Raw genomic sequence first — 20,833 nt, 5'->3', positions numbered from 1 at the left:
GGACACACAAGTCCTTTTGAGGAGGAATTTCCTCTTCTCGAAGCTGGCGCGGAAACTCTATTTCTCTCCTCTTCAATGGTTGGAGTTCTTTTGTGTTAAAAAAAGTGATTTGAAAACTTCTCCATTGGAGTTGCTCTAAGAGAGTCTCCGGCAAAGTCCTCCTCTAACACCTAAAAGTAGGCTCCTCTCACTTTTATGTCAGAATAGGGTTTCACTTTTTACACCATTGGAGTTGGATGTGTTCTTAGACCAACTCCAACTGTGAGTGCCTTGAAAACTTTTCTGACACAAACGAGTTCCTCTCCGTTGGAGAGAAATAGAATTGGTCCTTACACAAGTTTCGATGGAACTAAGTCCCTCTGAATAGGGACTGGATATGGCCAATAATAACTTGCCATTTGGTAAGTTATTATTAAAATAAATATCTTTTTTCAATTATTTACAAAACTTTTCTCAAATTTCAAATACCCAACAATCTCAAACCTCAAACTCTAAAGTTCCAAATCAAAACTTCACACTACCGAATACATTTCAAAATCCAAATCCACAAATTCTTTCTAATTTCAATTTTCAAGCTCCTTATAATAATCAATTTCCTGTATTCCAACCGCAAAATCAAAATTCACAAACACCACATTTTCCATTTTCTTCCATATTTAACCCCTCTATCGAAAATGTTAGTCCAACTTCTTTGTCGTGGCTTTCCTGGCATGTTGGGTAGCATTGACTGTATGCATTGGCAATGAAAAAATTGTCCAAAGGCGTGGAAAGATATGTACATGAGTGGTTATCGTGGGATTGCAACCATAGTACTTGAGGTTGTAGCATCTTCAGACCTTTGGATATGGCATGCGTTCTTTGGAGTTTCTGGTTCAAATAACGATATCAACGTGTTAGATCGTTCTCCAGTGTTCGATGATATTCTAAATGGTATTTATCCTGAATGAGCCATATTTGTCAAATCAATCTCAAAGCCACAAGGGGAGAAACGCAAGTTATTTGCACAATACCAAGAAGGACAAAGAAAAGATGTGGAGCGAGCATTCGGAGTGTTGCAAGCACGATTTGCAATTATACGTGGTCCAGCTCACTTTTGGGAAAAGAAAAAGCTTGCCAACATAATGAGAGTTTGTATTATATTGCATAATATGATTGTTGAGGATGAAAGAGACACTTATGCAGGAAATTTTGCTCAAGACTTAGAGTATGATGATGTCGAAAATGGCTTATCACAACCTCAGTTGGGAGAAGAAGATTTTGCACTATACCATCAATTTCTCCAAAGAAATGCCTAACTTCGAAATAGACAGCAGCATAGACAATTGAAAGAGGACTTGATTGAACATATATGGCAATTTCACAATGCTTGTCGTCAACTATAGAGTTTAATTATGTTTTACTTTGTATTAAGTAATTTTACAAATTAGTGTAATCCTGAATTATATATTATGTATTATTGTTATATATGAATTTATTTAATATTAATATCTTTTAATAGTGAATTATTTTTAATTTTATAAATTTAAATTATATTATGTTAACGGCCTGGCCCAAATCCTCTGCTGGCTTGGGCCGACCCGAGCTTCACCCGACCCGGGCGGTCAGGGATAGGGCACTCCATCGCCGACCCGGACACGCGTCTGTAACAGCTCACCCACAGCTGTGAAGGGAGCGCCTCGAGAATAGTGGGCCTGCCTTTACAGGGCCTACCTCTGACAATATATAAGGGGAAGATTGGCTCTTCCCCCGAGGTACGTCACATATCACATCACCCTTTCCGCCTACACATTTACTGACAAGAGCGTCGGAGTGTCTTTGCAGGTGGCCCCCCCCAGGAAGCTCATCCGAGCTGGATATTACTGGCCATCGATGATGAAAGACTCCAGGGAATTTGTTAGAAAATGCGTAAAGTGTCAACAAAATGCCAACTTCCACAAGGCCCCAGCTTCTGAGCTAAGCCTGCTGACATCTACACGACCTTTCGCCCAATGGGGAGTTGACCTTTTAGGACCTTTTCCGGTTGGCCTAGGACAAGTCAAATATCTTATAGTGGCCATCGACTACTACACTAAATGGATAGAGGCTGAGCCACTGGCCAGCATATCTTCCTCCAATTGTAGGAAGTTCATGTGGAGACAGGTGATAACCCGTTTCGGTATCCCGGAGGTCGTCATCTCGGACAATGGGACGCAATTCACGGACAAGAAGTTCACGGAGTTCCTCACCGGCCTAGGAATAAAACAGAAATTCTCCTCAGTGGAACACCCCCAGACAAACGGACAAGTAGAGTCCGCAAACAAAGTCATCCTGCTTGGTCTCAAGAGGCACTTAGACAACAAGAAAGGTGCATGGGCCGACGAGCTGGCTTCGGTCCTCTGGTCCTACCGAACAACCGAACAAAGCGCTACGGGAGAAACCCCTTTTCGCCTAACGTGCGGGGTCGACGCGGTGATACCCGTCGAAATCGGCGAGCCGAGTCCACGGCTACTGCTCGCAGGGGTAGACGAAGGGTAGAAAAGGACCTGGTGGAAGAGACCAGGGAGATGGCCCACTTATCCGAGACAGCATTGAAACAAAGGATAGCTTTGCGCTACAACACTAAAGTCCTCAGAAGGGATTTTGAGGAAAGAGACCTCGTCCTACGACGCAACGACGTCGGTCTACCGACCCCGGGAGAAGGAAAACTGGCGGTGAATTGGGAAGGCCCCTACATGATCAAAGAGGTGCTCGGTAAAGGCGCCTACAGGCTGGAAAAACTCGACGGCAGGGATATCCCGAGAACCTAGAACGCGGTTAACCTGAGGAGGTTTTATTCATAGCTTGGGCTCACCGACCAACCGACCCGATGAGCCGGGTAGAGTTTTGCTTTGATCAAATGTTAATTCCCAGTTATTCGCTTTTATCAAATGCCTTTTGTGTTCATAAACATTGTCTAGATAACGACTAATTCTTACTTGTCCAAACTCTTCCATTTATTTTCTTTCACGAGGTCGCAATCGTAAACAGCAACCCGGGACTGATCACCCCGGGAGGCCAGCGGAACCACGGCCATATCAAACGGCTTCATAAATAAAACCGCAACGGTTCCAATCGAATTACCAGCGCAAACGGCAAAACGGGCACAAGCAATAAGCCCGCCTCAAAAAAACGGTAACAAAAGTAAAATGACAAGCAAAATAAACGGTAATAACGACAAGTCGACCAAGCGACTAGTTAGCCATAAAAGTCACAAAGTCAGCCACAAAGTCACAACAAAAAGTTCAACAAATCCACACCAAGCCAAAGTTAAAAGAGATCATTTCCTAGGCATATCGATAATCTTGCGTCCTGGATCATCTTGAAGACACCAATAGCCGATGTGTCGAAATCGGGAGCCACGATCTTCACCTGGGCCTTCAGGGCATCCTCAGTCATGGAGATCGCGTTCCTCCCTTGCTCTTTGGTTGCTTTCAGCTTCTTCCTGAGCTCCTCGACCTCGGCTTTAGCGGCTTCAACCGACGAAACGGCTTGGTCACGCTCCTGCTCCAAGACCGCCACCCGACCCTGAGCAGCATTCAGCTGGCTCTCCAGGGTCATCTCCCGCTAGGCTAAACGGGCCACCGTCTCGTCGGAAGCCTTCAATTTTTCCTCGGCAGATGTCGTTTTTTCCTCAGAAGCCTTGAGCTTCTCCCCCATCTCGGACAATTGGCTCTGGAGCAGCTCGACTTGCACCTTGAAATCATTGTTTGCCTTGCCAGAGGATTCGAGCTTCCTCCGGAGAGCCTGTATTTCCGACAACTCGAACTCATCCTTTCGAGCTATCACGGCCCCCCGGAGCAAAGTCCGGTACATCCATCTCGCCTGTCCAGCCAGGTCGGTTCCATGAAAATGCTCCTCCGTCCCAGGGATCAGCTGCGAGTCAATAAACTTTATAGCATCAAAATTTCTTTCCATAATGGTGAGAGTCCCTTCCGGGCTCGCAAACGCCCTCCGCCTCTTAGGGGTGTGGATGAGTTCCACATCATCATCTTCCTTATGGGTAGAGGACGAATGCCCGCCAACGACAACCTCGGGAAGGAGGGAAGCCTGCGCCCCTTCTGAGTTCTTGTCTGACATGCCGGTATCCTGGGGAGAGGGCACAGCCTGATTCTCCTTCTCCCCGGAAGGCCCCTCCGACTTCCCGGCATCTTTCTCTTCGGCCCTCTCCTCATCACTGTCCTCGAAGAAGGTCTTCATCAAATTTTCAAGCCCCGTTACTGAGGCAGACATCTCCACTGCAGCAAACAGATAAACACGTTAGTCGTCAGATCAAGAAAAACAAGCAATGATAAACAGTACGAGCACAGAACAAAATGACTCACGGATATAGCTCCTAGCGGCCTCCCGTTCACCCATGAGAAGATGGGGGTTCACGGGGTTCTTCCCAAAGAGGGCAAACAACACATCAGCTATTTTCTTATCTACAGGGGACATCCCTTTGTACGTCACCTTGATAAAAGAATTAGACCCCACCACAAAGCTCCAATAAGTTGGGATGAGGCGCTCCCCCTCTAACGATAACCAAAAGGGATGGCGACCTTTAGCAGGGCGAACTTTAAAGAATTTGTCCTTGAACCCATGGTAAAAGTCCTCGAACAGACCAAATATCCTCCGACCTTGGGCAGATCGGAAAGAAAGGAACCCTTTTCTCGCCTTCCCTTGTTTGGAGGGGTTGGTGAGGTTGAAGAAAAAGAGGAAGACATCCACTGACGTCGGCAGCTCGAGATATTCACAGACCATCTCGAAACAGCGGATAGAAGCCCAGCTGTTCGGATGGAGCTGCGACGGCGACACGGATATCCGACCAAGGAGAGACATCTGAAAGTCAGAGAAGGGTAAGCGAACGCCGACCTGGGTGAACATGGCCTTGTAAAACCAAATCCAGTCGGCAACCCAGGGAGAACGGAGGTTGATCTCATACAACCGCTCGTCGGGGGCAGGAACGAAGGTCTCGTAGTCGGTCTCCTCGTCCGTCCCCCCACATAAGTACCCAGCTTGCCGGAATTCCGTCAGCTCTTCCAGATCCATCTGGTTAGGCGAGTCCTTTATGTCCGAGGTCACCCAGGCGTAAGGATCGTAATTTGCAGCAGAAGTAGAAGTCCGAGTGACAACGCGAGGCATACCTACAGCGGGGTACCACTCCGTTAGACTATGAGATCGGGAGCTCGGAAAACGCCCAGAAAATATGTTCATCCTACTGGACAGTTAAAATTAAGCATGGAAAAAGCTACGCTTATCAAGGAAGCTACCTAAAAACCTACCCCGAAATGGTACCCTCCCTTAACCCATTTACCTAAGCACTGGAAAGTCATCTAGCAACAAAAACCAAACGAGACAGCAGGAAACACAAAAGCAAATGCAAGCAATAAGACATTCAACAACAAGGCAAAAAAGAGAGAAGCCCAAGGATTACCTGAATTTATTGTGAGAAACTAAGAAAGACGAAGGGAAGATGCGTGAGGATATCACACCAATGCTCTGAGATCTTCGAAAGAGGGAGGAAGAGATAGCAAGAAGATAGAAGAAGCAGGAGTGTAAAAAAGAGAGATAAAGCGAAAACAAACCATTTAAAACCACCCCCCAGGGAGCGCGAAAGACTGGGGGCAAAATAGTCTTTGCGTACGGGGATTCCCAACCCATTATGAGCATTCAATGCTCAGCACAGAGAACGAAGCGTTGAACGGTTACCTCAGTAACCAAAAGACACGCGCGCAGGGGACACGTCTCCCCTACGGGCGGCCGATCTGGCGACGACGTATGAAGAAAGAGAGAACGCGCCACCAATAGTCCTCACGGCTACCATTGGCGTGTGGGGACACTGTTACGGCCTGGCCCAAATCCTCTGCTGGCTTGGGCCGACCCGAGCTTCACCCGACCCGGGCGGTCAGGGATAGGGCACTCCATCGCCGACCCGGACACGCGTCTGTAACAGCTCACCCACAGTTGTGAAGGGAGTGCCTCGGGAATAGTGGGCCTGCCTTTACAGGGTCCACCTCTGACAATATATAAGAGAAAGATTGGCTCTTCCCCCGAGGTACGTCACATATCACATCACCCTTTCCGCCTGCACATTTACTGACAAAAGCATCGGAGTGTCTTTGCAGGTGGCACCCCCCTTTTTTTACACGAAGTACTCGGGACCTCGCACATCTCTGACCGGCAGTCCACGACCTGACGAGCCCCTACCATCTCCCAGGATCTTCACCCGAACCGACCGGTAACCGACTTACTGAACATTGGCGCCGTCTGTGGGGACTCGTCCATGGACTTCGTGCTAGTCGAAACGGAGACAGGCCGTGAGGCCGTACCCGGAGGCGACGCCGCCAGGACGGGAACCCGACAACATCCAAGGTCACCTCCGAGGGACGCAACCCAATCACATGAGAGACGCCCCTTTAGGGGGACCGGAGACAACCACGCCAGAATAATGCAAGAGCTACGCCACAGGATGCAAGACTTGGAGCGCTGGCTAGCAGATAGGGAACGCGACCAATACACCCCAAAGCAGAGTCACTCCCGCTCTCGCTCCAGGAGTCGCTCCAGGCGCACGCCTAGCCCCCAAGCTGAATCCGAAAGCACCGGGGGGAGAGGGCGCGCGAGAAGACGTCATGACCCCGTCATTTACGCCAGACGCGAGAGGCAGCGTACCAGGAACCGCGGAAATGAGGACACTTGTCGGGAAAGTGACGAGGGAAGAACGACGGGAACACGAGGACCCGTAATAATGGGAGCGACCCCATTCCACCGTTCCATACTCGAAGTCCGGCTACCAAAACACTTTGACAAGCCAACGGACATGAGGTACGACGGAACGCAAGACCCATTGGAACACCTCACGGCCTTTGAGGCCAGGATGAACCTAAAAGGAGTGGGAGACGAGGTAAGGTGCCGTGCTTTCCCGGTCACCCTAGCGGGACCTGCAATACGGTGGTTCAATAACCTCTCGCAGGGCTCGGTGACCCAATTCTCCGACATCAGCCACTCCTTCCTGGCTCAGTTCACGACCAGGATCGCCAAAGCCAAGCATCCGATCAATTTGCTGGGAGTGACCCAGAGAGCCGGGGAGCCGACCAGGAAATACCTAGATCGTTTCAACGACGAATGCTTGGAAATTGATGGGCTGACGAACTCGGTGGCGAGTTTGTGCTTAACGAATGGGCTCCTGAATGAATACTTCAGAAAGCACCTTACCACGAGGCCGGTATGGACCATGCAGGAGATCCAGTGCGTGGCTAAGGAGTACATTAACGACGAAGAAGTCAGCAGGGTCGTGGCTGCCAATAAACGGCAACCCCCCTACAACCAAGCCCGACACTACGAGGGTGGAGAAAAATAGAAGGAACACGCCAGAGACGGCGGTCCGAGCAAGGCGCCAAAGCCATTTTCCCGAGTCGGGAAATTCACCAACTATACCCCCCTCACGGCTCTGATCACGAAAGTTTACCAACAGATAGCCGAGAAAGGGATACTATCGAGACCCCGACCTCTGAAGGACAGGACGGGGGGAAACAAGAGCCTTTACTGCGAATATCACAAGGGATACGGGCACAAGACCCAAGACTGCTTCGATCTGAAGGACGCCCTGGAACAAGCAATCAGGGACGAAAAGCTTGCCGACTTCTCCCATCTCATAAGGGAACCAAGGAGACGGAATCGAGATCACGATGGCGATGACAGGCCCCGGGCGACAAGACGACGTCAAGAACCAGAGGGGGACGACCACGGTCTCACGGTGGTGAACGTAGTAACAGCGAGAAATTCCGCCCCGAGGTCGAAATCGGCGCAGAAGAAAGACGCCAAGGTCCTGGCGGTCTCCTCCTCATTCGCTAGAAGTTCCCGGGGACTCCCATCCATCTCCTTCGGCCCCGAAGACCAGTGGTTTAACGAGGTACTGGAAAGTCCCCCATGGTTATCACGGCCAGAGTGGGAACCGGACTCGTCAAACGGATCCTAGTAGACACGGGAGCGGACTCGACCAGCATGTTTCGCAACGTTTTTGATGCCTTGGGACTGCGTGACGCCGATCTGGCGACCCACCAGCACGGCGTGGTAGGGCTGGGAGACCACTTCATCAAGCTAGATGGGATCATCTCACTCCCGACCTCCCTGGGACAAGAACAGAGGCGAAGGATGATAATGGCCGATTTTGTTGTCTTACGAGACTCCACAGCTTACAATATCATCCTGGGGAGAAAAACCATCAACGACCTTGGGGCAGCGATCAGTACGAAGCTTCTCGTAATGAAGTTTGTTACTGATGACGGATTCGTAGGGTCCATCAGAGGAGACTTAGAAACGGCAGTCGCTTGCGACCACGCCAGCCTCTCTCTCAGGAAAAAGTCCAAAGAAGCAACGGGGGTTTTCCTTGCCGACCTGGACGCCATGATAGATGATAGGCCCAGACCTGAGCCAGAAGGGGACTTGGAAAAATTTAGGGTCGGTGACGGGGACGAGAAGTTCACATTCATAAATAGAAACCTTCCCCATGAATTAAAAGAACCTTTGATGGAGATTATCAGAGCCAATGCCGACCTCTTCGCCTGGACACCAGCCGACATGCCAGGAATAGACCCCAGCTCATGCCACACCATCTGGCCGTCAGGCCGGAGGCCAAGCCAGTGGCCCAGAGGAGGAGGAAAATGTCACAGGAAAGGGCAGAGGAGGAGGCCAGGCAGACGGCCAGCTTACTCGAAGCAGGGTTCATCCGAGAACTGGACTACTCGACTTGGCTGTCGAATGTGGTTTTGGTGAAAAACACAGTAGGAGGTGGAGAATGTGTGTAGACTATTCAGACCTCAACAAGGCATGCCCTAAAGACTGCTATCCCCTGCCCAACATTGACGCACTCGTCGACGCAGCGGCGGGGTACCGGTATCTGAGCTTCATGGACGCCTACTCTGGGTACAATCAGATACCGATGCACCGACCCGACGAGGACAAAACGGCATTCATAACGCCAGGAGGGATCTATTATTACAAGGTAATGCCATTTGATCTGAAAAATACTGGCGCCACATACCAGAGACTGATGAATAAGATATTCAATGAGCTCATAGGCAAGACAGTAGAAGTCTACGTGGACGACATCCTCGCGAAAACCGCACGGCCCGACGATCTCCTAAGCGACTTGGGGAGCGTGTTCGCCTCCCTCCGACAACACGGCATGAGGCTCAACCCGCTCAAATGCGCCTTCGCCATGGAGGCCGGGAAGTTCCTGAGATTCATGATCACCCAAAGAGGAGTAGAGGCCAATCCTGAAAAATGCCAAGCGATCCTCCAGATGAGGAGCCCGGGTTTTATCAAAGACGTCCAACGGTTGGCAAGAAGACTGACGGCGTTATCCCGCTTCCTAGGCGCATCGGCAGCAAAAGCCCTACCCTTCTTCAATCTGATGAAAAAGGGGATAGCGTTCGAATGGACGCCAGCGTGTGAGGAAGCGTTCAATCACTTCAAGGAGATCCTAGCAACGCCTCCGGTGCTCGGAAAGCCTAAGGCCGGAGAGCCACTCTACCTCTACCTAGCAGTAACAGAGGAAGCACTTGCAGCAGTGCTCGTAAGAGAAGAAGGAAAAGCTCAGCAACCAGTTTACTTTGTAAGCAAGGCTCTACAAGGAGCAGAGTTGAGGTACAGCAAACTGGAAAAACTGGCGCTGACACTCCTAACCTCCTCCCGAAGGTTGAGGCAATACTTCCAGGGTCACCGTATAGTCATAAGGACAGATCAAGCAATTCGCCAAGTACTCCAAAAATCTGATTTGGCCGGCAGGATGATGACCTGGGCCATCGAGCTCTCCCAATACGACTTGCAGTACGAGCCCCGGCATGCGATTAAGGCACAGGCAATGGCAGATTTCTTGGTAGAGGTGACCGGTGATCCCCCCGAGGAAGCGGGCACACGGTGGAGGCTCCACGTAGATGGGGCCTCCAACCAGACGTCCGGGGGAGCCGGGGTCATTTTAGAAAGCCCGGCGGGGGTCATTTACGAGCAATCGACCAAGTTCGAGTTCCCTGTGTTGAACAATCAAGCGGAATACGAAGCCCTCTTAGGTGGACTAACGTTAGCTCGTGAGGTCAGAGCAGCAAGGCTGGAGGTATGCAGCGACTCACAAGTTGTCACCTTACAAGTAAACGGAAGCTATCAAGCCAGGGACCCCCTTCTACAAAAATATTTGGAAAAGGTGAGAGAATTGACAAGAAAGTTCCAAGAGGTCACGGTCCAACACGTTCCAAGAGAAAGGAACACACGGGCCGATCTCCTGTCCAAACTAGCAAGCACGAAGCCAGGAGCGGGTAACCGGTCTCTCATCCAGGGCATGGTAAAAGAACTAACCGTCGCCCTCCATTTGACGAAGTCAAGCCCCTCCTGGCTGGACCCCATCACGGACTTCCTGGAACTTGGCAAGTTACCTGACGATGAGAAGGCGGCCAAAACATTGAGAAGGGAGGCAGCCAGATACGCAATCATACAAGGGCAACTGTTCAGAAAGGGGCTTAGCCAACCCCTGTTGAAGTGCTTACATCCCGACCAGACGGACTATGTACTTAGAAAAGTCCACGAGGGATGCTGCGGCCACCACATTGGGGGCAAGTCCCTAGCGAGGAAGCTCATCCGAGCTGGATATTACTGGCCATCGATGATGAAAGACTCCAGGGAATTTGTTAGAAAATGCGTAAAGTGTCAACAAAATGCCAACTTCCACAAGGCCCCAGCTTCTGAGCTAAGCCTGCTGACATCTACACGACCTTTCGCCCAATGGGGAGTTGACATTTTAGGACCTTTCCCGGTTGGCCCAGGACAAGTCAAATATCTCATAGTCGCCATCGACTACTACACCAAATGGATAGAGGCTGAGCCACTGGCTTTTAAGTATTTTAATTAATTAATTATGTGGGACCACAACAGAGACTAAAGTTAGTTCCTCCTAATGGAGAAGAGAGAGATGTTTTGAATTTTTATTTATTGTTTATAACACAAAAGCTTATGTGAAGTTACTTTTTATGATAGGTAGGCAATAAATAGGAATTGAGATGAGTTCCTACTGGAAATGATCTTAGAAATGGTAATGGAATAACCAAATAAAATAAATATTTCAATATCCACACATGTCCTAAACATTAACTATCTGTCTGTGTCTATTTCATTATCTGTAAATATTTTATTTATCACCCAAGTCCATATCCTTAGTACCTTACGGATCTATACCAGTCTTGCCCCACACTATCTTGATAGCGTGATATATTTTGCATTTTTTATGGCATCCTTAATATAATTTAAGGCCGATGAAAATAAAATACAAAGTATTAAAATGGTCATGTAAATTCTAAATATAATAAAATTCATCACATTAAAAATTCGAAACAATTTTAAAGAAATTTAAATTCATCAAATCTGATAATCTATCTCAAACATTCTTTTGTGTATGTTCGAAGTAGGTATAAGAGTAGACGACTGTTAAATATACTGTCCCATCCCCAAACAATTATTATCAGTGTTATTATTCATTTCCGTTCTAAAAACCAAATTAACGGTTGAAGTCCATCCTATACGAGGCTGGTAAGGTTAAATTGGCTTAAATTGTCATTTCTATGTTGTGTTAATATAATTTGCATATGATATACTTTAACTTTTTTTATCCCGACATTTTTAAATAAGGAGATAGAGAAAAATTTGTTGTAGAATTATGATTATTGTGTTGAGGTTGAGTATTTGCTACGTTAGAATTTATTGTATCTGAATTATCTGATGAAGTTTTCATAGATCTTGCAAAACTTAGCTTGTGATTTTATGAAGAGAGTATGATCTAAGATGTCTTAAAACACATGAAAGTAGTACAGAAATGCTTTCTACCAAAAGAAGTTCTATATAATTGTGATGCAGAGAAAGAAAGAATGCTAGAGAGATTGTGAATGAATAAAAAACTTAGAATTGTATTAAAAATCAAGACTCACTAATACAATTTCACACTATGCTATACATATCACTTCAAGCCATACAAGTTATCAAAGCAAAAGCAAAGTTGATTAACTGACAACTTTACTAGAGTTTCTTGATAACTAATCTTTGACTCTTTTTAACCTATATCCTAAGTAGAATTTACTATCACTTTATCTCTCATGTCATTGATCTTTATTTTGTTCATTCACATATAATCACTCATCGCATAAGCATTTTTATTGAATCGCGCTAAGCTTTTATTAGTGTTTACTCTTTAGTACCTAATACTCTATTCTATATAATATAATTGGTTAAATTACATTGAACCAAAATTTACTCTTAAGTAACTCCTTGCATCCTATAAAATCCAAAATGCTTCTTGACTTCAATCAACCTACTTAAATCTTGGGTCATATGTCATTCTTTGTTACTCTATTGTCTTAAATAATACAACCAAGACACTTAAATCTCTTGACATGTGATATGATGTTTCTTCTAATTATACTTCACTTCTAAGAGAGAGTTCTCCCTTCTTATGATGAAGTTGTAATACATGTACACCATCTTAAAGTGAGTTAGGTGAATATCATGTACTTCTAATAAGTCCGTCTCCACAAATATAATTTTTTATTTAAATCTTTTTTGATGATATTAACAATAAAAAAATGTACCATAGTCTGGTTCATGTATATACTCAATGAGCACTTCCCAGTTTCCACCACTAGTGTGAAAAAGTTGAGACATGACCTTTGATTTAGTCCCTCCTAAACCAACAGAAAATTATTTTATTACACTATTTTGAGTTCACACTAACTGTAACCTCATAGTATATGTTGTTAGTTGTACAATATATCATATCTTTACTTCCATTTTCTCTAAGATTTTTTCTAAGAACTTTTTTGATACTCTATCTACGTCTTTTCTAAGTCAATGAAAATCACATGTAAAAAAAATGGTAGAGGCATTAGAATTTATTATTTTTAACCATCAGTTAGTCTCAACTCAATTCTTTTAATAGTTTTTTTAGTCTAGTAATCCAAAATATACTTTATCCCATACTTTTAAATATCGATAGCTAACAGATGACTAAAAACAATAAATTCTAATAACTATCTAGCATTTCTCACATGTATTCATTCCTTCCTATTTCTCCAGCACATCCTTTTTCTCTGTAACAAGTATATAACCTCCATGATTGATCGATCTAATATACAGTATCCAAAAATTCACCATTACCAATGATATTACCTATGGAGAAAGTGTTAGTAATCTATTTTACCAGCGGTTAGAACATGGGTATATATTCGTCAAATAAATCTGTTGGTAATTTTCCGACCAATTTTACCGATGCCTTGTGCCTATCGATAAAACAATTAATAATACTGATGCTTATTGCCGTCGGTAAAATCCATGCATCTATGAATTTATTTATTATGATACCGACAGTCTAAACATCACTAACAAAAAAATATTTAATTTTTAAATAATACCAATGGCCAAGTTGTCGATAAAATGACTTTTTTATTTTTTTAATTTAAACTTACTATATCAAAATAATTATAATATAAAATCCAAAATTACTCAAAAATCATACTCAAATAACAAATATAATATATTGAATATAATTTAAAAATAATGTCAAAAATAATGTTATCAAAAATAAAATCAAGGACAAGTTACTTAATTAAAATATTTGACAATTTTAATTACCAGAATACAACTTTTAAACATTGCAGATGCAAATGCAACATTTACATTACTATGGAAACCGTCAGAGGGTATGGTGGTTTCTGGAATGCATGTAAATTACTACAGAGTGTAGCGATTTAAGTTGGAATGCGTATCAAGAGAAACCACTACATCCTGTAGCGGATTTCTGAAGGAACTCGACAATGAAAAAACCGCGTTACCTCTATAACGGTTTCTTCACAAATAGTACATTGCATAAACCGCGGTACATAGTTACCAATTAACACTAATATTGATGGTGTCCTAAACTTGGTGTAAGTGAACTTTTCCATAAAGATCCTTTTTGAGGCAATGTTGTTTTTTTCTATGGCCATGTATGCATAATCAACATCATTGGAATTGAACCATTCTTCTAGCTTCATCACTAAGCTTGATCCAATCTCTCTTCATCTATGGTTTGGTGAAACCCTTAGGCCTAAAACATAAATGAAAAAAAAGAAAAAAATTTGAATTAAAATAAATCGTGCATTGAAGAACTTTTGAACATTGCAGATGCAAATGCAACTTTCATATATTTATGAAAACCGCGAGAGGGGTACATCAAAATAGGGAATACAAGTAAACTGCGAGAAGATTGGAACACAATAAAGAAGAAACTGCAGTTTCTGTACGAATTCCTAAATTGCATAAACCGCGGTACCCCTATAGCTGTTTATGCTTGCCTATAAATCCGCCAGAAGCAGTTGCAGATTCTTCATCTTGATTGAATACCAAATATTTTAGAGAGAAGTTGTTTGTTTAGAGAGAGAGTTGTGGATTGAGGAGGAAGGAGGAAAAGGCTTGGAGAGGATTTGGACACTTGAAATTCTTAAAGTGCGGGACCATCGTGGACGAAGGTAGTCTGTACCGACTTAACGGCGTTGCGCACATTGCCGGCAGCGTCAATGAAGAGGTAAGTTTGTTTTCTTTTAGTTATTAAATTTTATAACATAATATGTAGTATTTAGGGTGCAGTAATTAGAATACAGAACTTAAGATTTGTAGCTTAGTATTTGAAAGTTAAGATTAAAAATTTAAAATTAAGGATATAGTATTTAAGTAGAATGTTTATTCTCCAGTAACTGAGATTTAGGGTTCAAATTTTAAATATAGTGTTTAAGGTTTGTAGGGTTAATTTTTAAATATGGTATTTGAAAACTAAGATTTAAAATTTAAAATTTTAAAATTAGAATTTTTCTAGTTTAGTATTTGAAATTTAAGACTTAAATTTTAGAAATAAAATTTAAGATTCGTAGTTTATTATTTGAAATTTAAGATTTAAGGCTTAAACTTCAAATTTTAAACTTTAATTTTTAAAATATAGGACTTATAAATTTAAAAGTTGGAGATTTTTTACTTGTTATAAAGTGCATTTAGATGTGTTTCAAAATTTTATGTAAAAGTTCATAAGTATTATTTCTCTATTTTAATAAAATTAGCTTGAAAATAATGTTAAGTAAACTATATCGAAATTTTAGTTAAGATTAGATAGATAAGACACTTGTAGTTTTGTATCGAATTATAATTTATGGTTTAGACTTGTAAATATTGGAATTTAATTTGGGTGTGGTTATTTTTTTCATATCATGCAGCCAAGTAGGTATATTTACAACGTTCGAAGGCAACAGAATATGCCTTTGCATGAAAGGATCATACCCTATTTGGAGAGGGCTGGTTTGTACCACTTGGCTAGGATGAACACGCGTTGGTTCTGGTTGGATGAGCCCCTGGTCAGCGCATTTATTAAGAGGTGGCGTCTTGAGACGCACACCTTTCATATGTTGTTTGGAGAGTGCACCATCATGCTATAGGATGTGACATATCAGCTGGGGTTGCCCGTCGATGGGAAGGCTGTATCTGGGTGCCTCACAAACTTTGACCAGTTGATAGATGATGGCAGACTGGCTTGGGAGTAGTTTTAGGAGTTATTCGACAAGCTTCTGCCGCTGGATAAGGTAAAGCAGTTCACAGTCCACTTCACATGGTTCCATGATTCTGGTGTACCTCGGTCGCCCTTCTCTTGCACGTCTCGTGTTAGGATCAGGAACGACATTCAGACTGTGTGGCCAAAGTCCCTCTGGAATAGGTAGCGAAAACCCCATTCAGTATACGCTGAATACCTTACTCATGGTATAAACTTCATGCACGTATGTAGCCCAGTTCAGTTGGGACTGAGCACAGCATGCGATCGCATGGCAACATGGGTAATGGAGAGCCTGAAAGTATACCCACAATCACACGTATGATCCCTGAGGAAAACCCAATATGTACCAAGCGAGAAGTTACCGGTAGGATTCGTCTCAGCCACAGTATACTCAGATTGATGCTTGTCGAATAGAGTGATGGTGAAGCATCTCGAGTCTCTCAAGTTGCGGTCTATTACCTTCACTAGAGCTTCGCAAAATTAGTGCCTAGTTTCTAATTGTGCCTCTATTATCTGTCCTGGAATGACAAATAGCTCTGTAAGCCTCCCGTATGTGGACTTTACCAATGCAGCGACCGAAAAATTCCATGTTCACTTCAACACATAATTAACACACTCAGATATGTTTGTTGTCATGTAGCCGAACCGTCTGCCACAATCCTGGTGCTGGGTTTACTTATCGTACTCCATTCGATTTGCTCAATCACACATGGCTGGGTTATCAGTCCTCAAAATATCAAACCAATAGTCAAACTCCGCCTCAGTCTTTGCATAAGCAGCATTCACAAGTTGCCGTCTCATATCCTGACCCTTGAAATTGAGGGCAAAATTAGCTACAACGTGACAATGCAAAATACTCGATATGCATGAGGTGGTAGCCAACCACTGTCAGGTGCAGCCTTAATGCCATTGTAACTATTAGATATTACCAGAATACCTTCTTGTGGAGTCACATGTTGACACAAGTTACATAGGAAAAAATCCCAGGACTCTACATTTTCCCCTTCCACAAGTGCAAAGGCAATGTGCAAGATATTCGAGTTACCATCTTGCGCGATAGCCAAAAGCAAAGTACCACTGTACTTCCCATACAAATGAGTATCGTCGATGCTGACCAGTGGCTTGCAATGTCAAAATGCCTCAATACATGGAGAAAATGTCCAAAAAAGACCATGAAAGTACACGGTAGATTCATCAACCTGATTATCGACGCACACCGGAGAAGTCTTCAACAACGCCACAGTTCCATCCATCGTAGATTGCACACCAACGATCCAACGGGGCAACTCGGCATACGACTCTTCCCAATCGCTCTAAATCTGTGCAAATGCCTTCTGTTTTTCCATCCAGACCTTCCTGTAACTAGGCCTGAATCTGTAGGTTGCTTGAATAGCTTCTTGCAATACTTTTATTGTAACTGCTGCACTGGCCCTAACCAATGGAAAATTTCTTGCACAAGTGACATGATGATCAAGCTATCGGTGATCACTCAAAATCGATGTAGCTAAGCAATTGTGAGGTCCCTTATGCCGTCTAACCTCCCAAGTACTCTTTCATTGCTGAAGTGTGATGCGAATCAACTACATGCACCCTTTACTGAACTCATTGCATATCCCATGATACTTGAGATGATCTGACTCTATCACCCTGTACTCAACTCCACGATGGATACTATAATCCTTGATGCTAAACACAGCTTCCTCCTTAGTTTGGAAAGATTGGCCAATCTGAAATTCGACAGAAGGATTTCCCTCATGTAATTCTTGACCCTTAAAGGTAGGATCTATGTCTGGTTGTGCATATCCCATGATACTTAAGATGATCTGACTCTATCACTCTGTACTTAACTCCAGACGGATGCTATAATCCTTAACACTCAACACAGCTTCCTCCTTAGTTTGGAAAGATTGGACAATCTGGAATTCCACAAAAGGATTTCCTTCATGTAATCCTTGATCCCAAAGGTAGGATCTATGTCTGGTTGCAGGCCGACGACTTTTAAGTTTAACGTTGAGAAATGTGGAGGATGTTACTATGTCCTAGAACTAGATGGCCCTTTATGTGAAGGTGGGTTTCTCAGAGTATCCTCATCACTATCCCCCACGATGTGAGCAGGCTTTTCGTTCGAATCATCCTCTCGCATCATATTTTCAACCTAATCTGGTTCACCGTCACTTAAAATACCTGAAATCATATGGGGTGACCTAGCTATCCCAACTGCAACAGATGGAAGATCAGCCAACAGACAACCAGGTGCAACGACAGGCATCGAGGTAGAAGCACCACACCATAGTCGATTGCGGATTCGGCACCGATGCCCTAGAATTGTCGACGACATCTCCCAACTTGGCATATAACACGTGTATTCTCACTTCCGGAAAACTTCACCAACAATGAAACAAAACCTGCATATCTTCATCCGACCTTTTCACAAATGTTTCATACTTCACACCAGTTGACACAATTGCAATCGAAATCTTCTAAAACAACTTTTTCATGCACTTTGTCTCACACAACCCCGTCTTTTGTAATATACTCATTTTCAGCTCTGACAACATATTTGTTTACTAGATAAAAATGCTCACTGGTTCTCTATCAGTGAACTTAACGCCGTGCCTTTTTCTTTTTTGAATTTTTTCATGGCAATGGACTGGAACCAAAACTCCTTACTATCCATTTTGTGAATCTGTGAAAATGATAATCTAGTAATATACCACTACCTCCTGCTTAGTATTTATAGGCATTTGTAACCAAACAGAAACTGCTATAGCCTCACACGGTTTCCTAGGTGTGGCATTTGTGAAGAAACCGCTATAAGGGAGCCGCAGTTTCTTCTTTGTTGTCTTCCCTCAGAAACTGCTACAGGGTGTAGCGGTTTCCACCAGCACGCGTCCTAATGTAAACTGTTGTACTCCTCTCCGATTTACGTGTATTTCCTAATCCGTTGTACCCCTCTCGCGGTTTTCATAGATATATAAAAGTTGATTTGCCTTGAATGTTTAAAAGTTGTATTTTGGTAATATTGGCTTCCAAACATTTCATTTTAGTAACTTGCCCTAAAAAATATTTTGAGTACTTCGATATTTTAGTAATTTTAATTATATATTATAATTAAGATTAATAATTAAAATTACTACAATAATTGAAATACTTTTTATAATATAGAATAAAATGATTATTAGAGCAGAAAAAAGAAACACATAACTAAGAAAATATTAAATAACTATATAGGCATATGTAAACCGGTACAGGGGTACCATGGTTTTTGCAATGTCCCATTTGTGAAGAAACTGCTATAGGGGTATCGTGGTTTTTTAATTGTCGAGTTCCTTCAGAAACCACTACAGAGTGTAACGATTTCTCTTGACACGCGTTTCAACATAAACTGCTTAGCGATTTACGTGCATTCCAGAAACCACCATACCTTTTTGCAGTTTCCATAATAATGTAAATGTTATATTTATTTCTGTAATGTTCAAAAGTTTTATTCTGATAATTATGGTTGTCAAATGTTTTAATTAGGTAACTTGCCCTAAAAACAAAATATATCAAAATGATCAATTATATTTCTCATCAATGTACGACCATAATAACTGAACCACGCCCTCATCCATTACCCATCCTATGGAACTATCTCTTACCATATATCCTGATGCAAAATTAGTACACATTACGTAATAATGATATCATAATAATATAATATGCAAAAAAGTAAAATCTTCAATTGATAAAAAAGCATAACAAAGTTACTTTTATTAAGAGTCATTAGAAGGGTCATGATTAGGTGTGATCATTATTATTATCAGATTCTTCATGATTTTTTATTATTGTCAGCATTTTTTTGCAATGAGAGTTCGATTAAATCAACTTCTCCTAAAGATTGCTATATTTTGCAAGATATCGATTTCGACTTTAAATCTGGCACGGGTTATGTCTTGATTTTAGAACGGCACGTCATCTTCCTCTTGAGTTCAAACCATACCTCTTGGGGTACTACATATAATGGATTTGACGTGCATTTTGTCTCGGAATAAATGGACCATATTTTTCATACCTCATACTGTAGTTAATTTCAATGATCTTGTAATCCTTGTGTGTGCGTCCCATCAGAGCAGCTAGAGCCATACCATTCATAAGAGAACAATACAACACTTTTGATCAGTACACCAACTCCTCTGACTCCAATACCTCTCTCAAAAGCCCCAAACCAATCATATTCACTTTGACTAGCATCACCCTTAAGACAAATTCTAGTGTTGTTTGTTACCCTTCTTCAAACATGTTCAGGTGTGATAAATTTCTTCTCATTCACCTTCATCATGGTCCATCTAGTATAAGCCTTGTTCGGAGCTCAAGATAAATTGATGAGGTGAAGCCATGTTATGTTGTTGCTTGAATCACGAATCTATTAATATTATTGTATAGTTGTCAATGATAATAAGAGATTTTAATAGCATATTTAATAAGTAATGACTTAGAATAATTGACCCTTAGTATTTTAGTAGTAATTAACAATTGCAAGTGAATATAACCATTCTAAAGAGGTGTTCGCATATTCAAGCATATAGTAAAATCTCTAGACTATGGGGTTAGGTTCTTCCTCCTCCTCCTCCACTTGGGTGGATTGTCGAAATGCATCGCATGCTATCTCATCATGCCTAACAAAATTACTTTCTAAAGTGACACCTCCCACACTGTAAGAAAATCATTGAACACCGTTGGATTTACCAGTGAAATAACAAAAATAATCTGTCAAAAAAACCCGATGGTATAATCCTCACTGGTAACTAATTGTCGTTGAATTTTTCATTCCGACGGCAATTGCCAGCCAATTCTGTTATGGATCGTTGACCCAAAAACTATTAGGCTACTGGCAAAAATTTTTCGTCGGTAATTTTGGCTCCACATTTTGTTTCGCGCCTACTTACCGTTAGATTTTTCTTCCATGAATGCGACGGTAAATTCATTTTTTTTAATTTTTTGACACAATTAGTAGTCAAATTCTAAATAATAAAAATTAAATAATAATTTTATTAAATATCAAGTGTACGTACAGAATAAAAAGTCAAATAAATAAAATACAATTAAATAATCTAGAATAAAACCCTAATCACTACGGATCCTGGTAGTCGTCGTCGTCATCCCCCTGGTCCTGCTGAGGTGGCGGACTAGGCGGTGATGTCGGTGCCCTGCCAGTAGTGCCGCTACCACTAGTATGGATGTACTCGT

At 42.9% G+C, this 20,833-nt stretch overlaps 1 protein-coding gene and 1 long non-coding RNA gene across 2 annotated transcripts in view; both read left to right on the top strand.

Annotated features, from left to right (window-relative positions):
• The window catches only part of LOC110270985, a 9,328-nt gene extending 8,507 nt beyond the window's left edge, over positions 1–821 (top strand). Inside the window, exon 3 of the long non-coding RNA XR_002360852.1 lies at positions 811–821. This is a non-coding gene — a long non-coding RNA (uncharacterized LOC110270985). The remainder of the gene's footprint in view (positions 1–810) is intronic.
• Positions 8,936–15,596, top strand: LOC107636324. The gene is made up of 3 exons (XM_016339842.1): positions 8,936–10,801; positions 15,273–15,410; positions 15,492–15,596. Exons 1-3 carry the CDS (start codon positions 8,936–8,938, stop codon positions 15,594–15,596), a joined length of 2,109 nt encoding a protein of 702 aa, XP_016195328.1.

The sequence above is a fragment of the Arachis ipaensis genome, chromosome B04 (assembly GCF_000816755.2).
Source record: "Arachis ipaensis cultivar K30076 chromosome B04, Araip1.1, whole genome shotgun sequence".
NCBI classification, from domain to species: Eukaryota; Viridiplantae; Streptophyta; class Magnoliopsida; order Fabales; family Fabaceae; genus Arachis; species Arachis ipaensis.
The sequence above is the reverse complement of the archived record's forward strand: the minus strand, read 5'-3'. Positions and strand labels throughout refer to the sequence as shown.